We start from the raw sequence: 6425 nt of genomic DNA, 5'->3' as shown, positions 1-6425 counted from the left end.
ATGACGTGCCTATAAAGTTTTATTCTCCCTGCAAGTACAATGATGAAGTTGAAATTTTGTCTATTGATTTCAGATTGAGGCCTAGGTGGGTCTACGACTGACAAACTTCTGAAAAAATCTTTCTGATTAGGGCATTTATATAGGCCTAGTTACTTACTGTATGAACATTTTTAACTACTGATTTTTTAAATTACATTTTGTGGCTATTTGATGTTCTACGGTTAACTCAAAATAGGGCTACTTAATGTTATCCCTCACTTCAAAGGCAGTTATAGTCAATGAACTAATCACTGATCATAATCTTGATGTGATTGGCCTGACAAACAGCTTAAGCATGATGAATTTACTGTGTTAAATGAGGCCTCACCTCCTGGTTACACTAGTGATCATATCCCCCGTGCATCCTGGTTACACTAGTGACCATATCCCCCGTGCATCCCGCTAAAGCGGGTGTTGCTAACATTTACGATAGCAAATTTAAATTCACAAAAAAAAAATGACGTTTTCGTCTTTTGAGCTTCTAGTCATGAAATCTATGCAGCCTACTTGTAACGCTCGTCGTTAGGCAAAAGAGAGGAGGACCAAGGTGCAGCGTGGTAAGTATCCATTTTAATAAGGATACTTGAACAAAGAACAATAAACCGACAAACGAACGAAGACAAAACAGTCCCGGAACAGGAACAATCACCCACAACCCACAATGACAAAACAGGCTACCTAAATATGGCTCCCAATCAGAGACAACGACTAACACCTGCCTCTGATTGAGAACCATATCAGGCCAAACACATAGAAACAGACAAACTAGACATACAACATAGAATGCCCACTCATATCACACCCTGACCAAACAAAACATAGAAACATACAACGCAAACTATGGTCAGGGCGTGACACTACTCAATCACTTTTTATAGCGTTCCTCACTGAGTTCCCTGAATTCCTATCGGACCTTGTAGTCATAGCAGATAATATTCAAATTTTTGGTGACTTTAATATTCACATGGAAAAGTCCACAGACCCACTCCAAAAGGCTTTCGGCGCCATCATCGACTCAGTGGGTTTTGTCCAACATGTCTCTGGACCTACTCACTGCCACAGTCATACTCTGGACCTAGTTTTGTCCCATGGAATAAATGTTGTGGATCTTAATGTTTTTCCTCATAATCCTGGACTATCGGACCACCATTTTATTACGTTTGCAATTGCAAAAATGATCTGCTCAGACCTCAACCAAAGGAGCATCAAAAGTTGTGCTATAAATTCTCAGACAACCCAAAGATTCCTTGATGCCCTTCCAGACTCCCTCTGCCTACCCAAGGACGTCAGAGGACAAAAATCAGTCAACCACCCAACTGAGGAACTTAATTTAACCTTGCGCAATACCCTAGATGTAGTTGCACCCCTAAAAACTAAAAACATTTGTCATAAGAAACTAGCTCCCTGGTATACAGAAAATACTTCCAAGCTTCCAGAAAATTGGAATGGAAATGGCGCCACACCAAACTGGAAGTCTTCCGACTAGCTTGGAAAGACAGTACCGTGCAGTATCGAAGAGCTCACTGATGCTCGATCATCCTATTTTTCCAACTTAATTGAGGAAAATAGGAACAATCCGAAATTTATTTTTGATACTGTCGCAAAGCTAACTAAAAATCAGCATTCCCCAAGAGAGGATGGCTTTCACTTCAGCAGTAATAAATTCATGAACTTTGAGGAAAAGATCATGATCATTAGAAAATAAATTATGGACTCCTCTTCAAATCTGCGTATTTCTCCAAAGCTCAGTTGTCCTGAGTCTGCACAACTCTGCCAGGACCTAGGATCAAGGGAGACACTCAAGTGTTTTAGTATTATATCTCTTGACACAATGATGAAAATAATCATGGCCTCTAAACCTTCAAGCTGCATACTGGACCCTATTCCAACTAAACTACTGAAAGAGCTGCTTCCTGTGCTTGGCCCTCCTATGTTGAACATAATAAACGTCTCTCTATCCACCGGATGTGTACCAAACTCACTAAAAGTGGCAGTAATAAAGCCTCTTTTGAAAAAGCCAAACCTTGACCCAGAAAATTAAAAAAAACTATCGGCCTATATCGAATCTTCCATTCCTCTCTCAAAATAAAAAAGCTGTCGCTCACTGCCTTCCTGAAGACAAACAATATATACAAAATGCTTCAGTCTGGTTTTAGACCCCATCATAGCACTGAGACTGCACTTGTGAAGGTGGTAAATTACCTTTTAATGGCGTCAGACCGAGGCTCTGCATCTGTCCTCGTGCTCCTAGACCTTAGTGCTGCTTTTGATACCATCGATCAACACATTCTTTTGGAGAGATTGGAAACCCAAATTGGTCTACATGGACAAGTTCTGGCCTTGTTTAGATCTTATCTGTCGGAAAGATATCAGTTTGTCTCTGTGAATGGTTTGTCCTCTGACAAATCAACTGTACATTTCGGTGTTCCTCAAGGTTACGTTTTAGGACCACTATTGTTTTCACTATATATTTTACCTCTTGGGGATGTCATTCAAAAACATAATGTTAACTTTCACTGCTATGCAGATGACACACAGCTGTACATTTCAATGAAACATGGTGAAGCCCCAAAATTGCCCTCGCTAGAAGCCTGTGTTTCAGACATAAGGAAGTGGATGGCTGCAAACGTTCTACTTTTAAACTCGGACAAAACAGAGATGCTTGTTCTAGGTCCCAAGAAACAAAGAGATCTTCTGTTGAATCTGACAATTAATCTTGAGGGTTGTACAGTCGTCTCAAATAAAACTGTGAAGGACCTCGGCGTTACTCTGGACCCTGATCTCTCTTTTGACGAACATGTCAAGACTGTTTCAAGGACAGCTTTTTTCCATCTACGTAACATTGCAAAAATCAGAAACTTTCTGTCCAAAAATGATGCAGAAAAATGTATCCATGCTTTTGTTACTTCTAGGTTAGACTACTGCAATGCTCTATTTTCTGGCTACCCGGATAAAGCACTAAATAAACTTCCGTTAGTGCTAAATACGGCTGCTAGAATCCTGACTAGAACCCAAACATTTGATCATATTACTCCAGTGCTAGCCTCCCTACACTGGCTTCCTGTTAAGGCAAGGGCTGATTTCAAGGTTTTACTGCTAACCTACAAAGCATTACATGGGCTTGCTCCTACCTATCTTTCCGATTTGGTTCTGCCATACATACCTACACGTACGGTACGGTCACAAGACGCAGGCCTCCTAATTGTCCCTAGAATTTCTAAGCAAACAGCTGGAGGCAGGGCTTTCTCCTACAGAGCTCCATTTTTATGGAATGGTCTGCCTACCCATGTGAGAGACGCAGACTCGGTCTCAACCTTTAAGTCTTTACTGAAGACTCATCTCTTCAGTAGGTCATATGATTGAGTGTAGTCTGGACCAGGATTGTGAAGGTGAACGGAAAGGCTCTGGAGCAACGAACCGCCCTTGCTGTCTCTGCCTGGCCGGTTCCCCTCTCTCTACTGGGATTCTCTGCCTCTAACCCTATTACAGGGGCTGAGTCACTGGCTTACTGGTGCTCTTCCATGCCTTCCCTAGGAGGGGTGTGTCACTTAAGTGGGTTGAGTCACTGACGTGGTCTTCCAGTCTGGGTTGGTCCCCCTTGTGTTGTGCCGTGGCGGAGATCTTTGTGGGCTATACTCGGTCTTATCTCAGGATGGTAAGTTGGTGGTTGAAGACATCCCTCTAGTGGTGTGGGGGCTGTGCTTTGGCAAAGTGGGTGGGGTTATATCCTGCCTGTTTGGCCCTGTCTGGGGGTATCATCGGATGGGGCCACAGTGTCTCCTGGCCCCTCCTGTCTCAGCCTCCAGTATTTATGCTGCAGTAGTTTATGTGTCGGAGGGCTAGGGTCAGTCTGTTATATCTGGAGTATTTCTCCTGTCTTATCCGGTGTCCTGTGTGAATTTAAGTATGCTCTCTCTAATTCTCTCTTTCTTTCTTTCTCTCTCTCGGAGGACCTGAGCCCTAGGACCATGCCTCAGGACTACCTGGCATGATGACTCCTTGCTGTCCCCAGTCCACCTGGCCGTGCTGCTGCTCCAGTTTCAACTGTTCTGCCTGCGGCTATGGAACCCTAACCTGTTCACCGGACGTGCTGTTTTCAACTCTCTAGAGACAGCAGGAGTGGTAGAGATACTCTCAATGATTGGCTATGAAAAGCCAACTGACATTTACTCCTGAGGTGCTGACTTGTTGCACCCTCGACAACTACTGTGATTATTATTATTTGACCATGCTGGCCATCTTGGCCATGTTCTGTTATAATCTCCACCCGGCAGAGCCAGAAGAGGACTGGCCACCCCTCATAGCCTGGTTCCTCTCTAGGTTTCTTCATAGGTTTTGGCCTTTCTAGGGAGTTTTTTCCGAGCCTCCGTGCTTCTACACCTGCATTGCTTGCTGTTTGGGGTTTTAGGCTGGGTTTCTGTACAGCACTTTGATATATCAGCTGATGAAAGAAGGGCTATATAAATACATTTGATTTGATTTGAACTTTAGGTGAGCTAAACTTCTACATACGCCAGAAATGTGTATCTAACTGCACCTAACTCAACTTTCAGGGAAAGTAGGCTATGCTTATTGTATAGTCTCCCTAGGCAGACGGGTTTCCTCCCAGGCTCCCACATGCCCTTGGTCTTGGATTGAGAATACCTATTGCATACATTTGATACCAGTTCACTGAGATGTTCATTCCATATAGATGTATAGAGGACTCTAGTGCCCAAAAGCCTGGTTAAAAGTGGGCAGCGCCATTGAGGACTTTCAACATTTTTAAGTAGTCAACTGGATGGAACTTCCTATGGGTTAAGGAAGGATCACATAATTCCATCCAGGTCATCAGGAGGGATCAGCCAAATAATTATACTCCTGAGCAAACATTTCATAACTGCAGGTGACACTAAATTGCCAACCTTGACTGTATACCTGTTGAGACAACACACTCCAGGTGGCAGTATGCACCCTTTCAGTTTATTTACCAACAGTTTATTTGCCCATGCTCTCACAGATGCCATCATGGGGCAGATACAATGTTGCAATCTCAATACATCTCTATAGTTCATTCTCACAGAGGTTTTGTCTATTCTTAAACTGCCACCTAGTGACTGTAATGCTGAATCAAGCTTATAGGCAGAAGAGGCACGTGACTTGCTGTAATAAAGGTGGGGTGGCTAAAACCTACATTGTTGTTGTACTGTATGATTGAAATGTCCACCTTCCATGTGAATTGATTATATGCTGACATTTTATAATGCTTCGTATTGTATGAAGTCATTGACATAATTTTCTGTCAAAGTTGGGAGGAACCTTCAGTATCCTTCAGTACACTATTTCTGGTGGGAAGGGATTATTTGTTGCACTCTGCGTGCGCATTTGTTATTCAACCGGCTTACAACAGGAGTAGCTAACATCCTTATCTTGAAATTGCCATATTAAAGTTGTTTTAACTTTCATAATGTCGGATGCCTTGCTTCGATGGTGTGTGGACCAGTTGCACCACAACTTTGGCTTGGAGGCCTGTGAAGACATAGTCCGGTAAGTAGCTAACGTTAGCTAAATGTTCATTTAAAAATAGTGAGCTAGCCAGCTGTCTGTTTTTTGACAGTTGCTCCTCTCTTGTTAAAGTTAACACAATTGTCAACGACATCATTATTACTATTAAGTCTGTGAAATTGTCAATCTTTCCAGTTCATTCCGCTAGCACGATATGTAGCCATTTGCACTTGCCTGCTAGCTAGCTAGCTTTTTCAGGTGGCCATATCTTAATGTCACGTCGTCAAAATCATGGTATAAGTTACTAAGCCAAAGCATGGACTGATGGTAAACCTAAATCAAGGTTTACCAAAGTAGGCCTAGTTGTCATAGGGCAACCTTTCAACAACGAGCTCCACTATCTAGGCTAGCTATGAAAGCGTATCATTGACATTCTTCTCACTCTCAATAGGTATATTCTGGACATCGACAATGCGGACGAGATAGCGGAGTATGTTGGGGACCTCCTTCAGGGCACTGATGGAAGGAAGAAGCAGTTTATAGATGAACTCCTGGACAGATGGCAGACACTGACTCCTGACAGCACTGGCCTGTTCCCCATGAACTCTCTGTCAGGAACAGGTAGGATGCCTTCTTCCGTTGCCACATTGGCACTGACCTGTTGCCACATTGGCACTGACCTGTTGTCTTATTGTTTGATATGTTTATTTTTAAAGTTATATATATTTTATAAATAGTTTTCTTGTCAGGCTATATGGTTCCTAATGCACAATGCCAACAGTACAATGGAAGTGAGTCTGAAGACTGTTGTAATGTCCATCCTGTCCTTGTTAAGTGACTGTCCAAACACAGTAACAAGTACATGCATGAGAGGGAAAGCTAACCAGTATATGCTTCTCTAG

General features: G+C 42.8%; 1 protein-coding gene across 1 annotated transcript in view; it reads left to right on the top strand.

Moving 5' to 3' along the window:
- Nucleotides 1–5382: 5382 nt before the first annotated feature.
- trip4 (thyroid hormone receptor interactor 4) overlaps nucleotides 5383–6425 on the top strand; it is a 61338-nt gene continuing 60295 nt past the window's right edge. Inside the window, exons 1-2 of the mRNA XM_038995100.1 lie at nucleotides 5383–5565; nucleotides 5975–6144. Of these exons, the coding sequence (XP_038851028.1) occupies nucleotides 5486–5565; nucleotides 5975–6144 (250 nt within the window). The 5' untranslated portion in view covers nucleotides 5383–5485. The remainder of the gene's footprint in view (nucleotides 5566–5974; nucleotides 6145–6425) is intronic.

Source organism: Salvelinus namaycush, chromosome 1 (genome assembly GCF_016432855.1).
Source record: "Salvelinus namaycush isolate Seneca chromosome 1, SaNama_1.0, whole genome shotgun sequence".
Classification (NCBI taxonomy): domain Eukaryota; kingdom Metazoa; phylum Chordata; class Actinopteri; order Salmoniformes; family Salmonidae; genus Salvelinus; species Salvelinus namaycush.
Note: the sequence above shows the minus strand (reverse complement) of the source record. Positions and strands in the feature narration are given on the sequence as shown.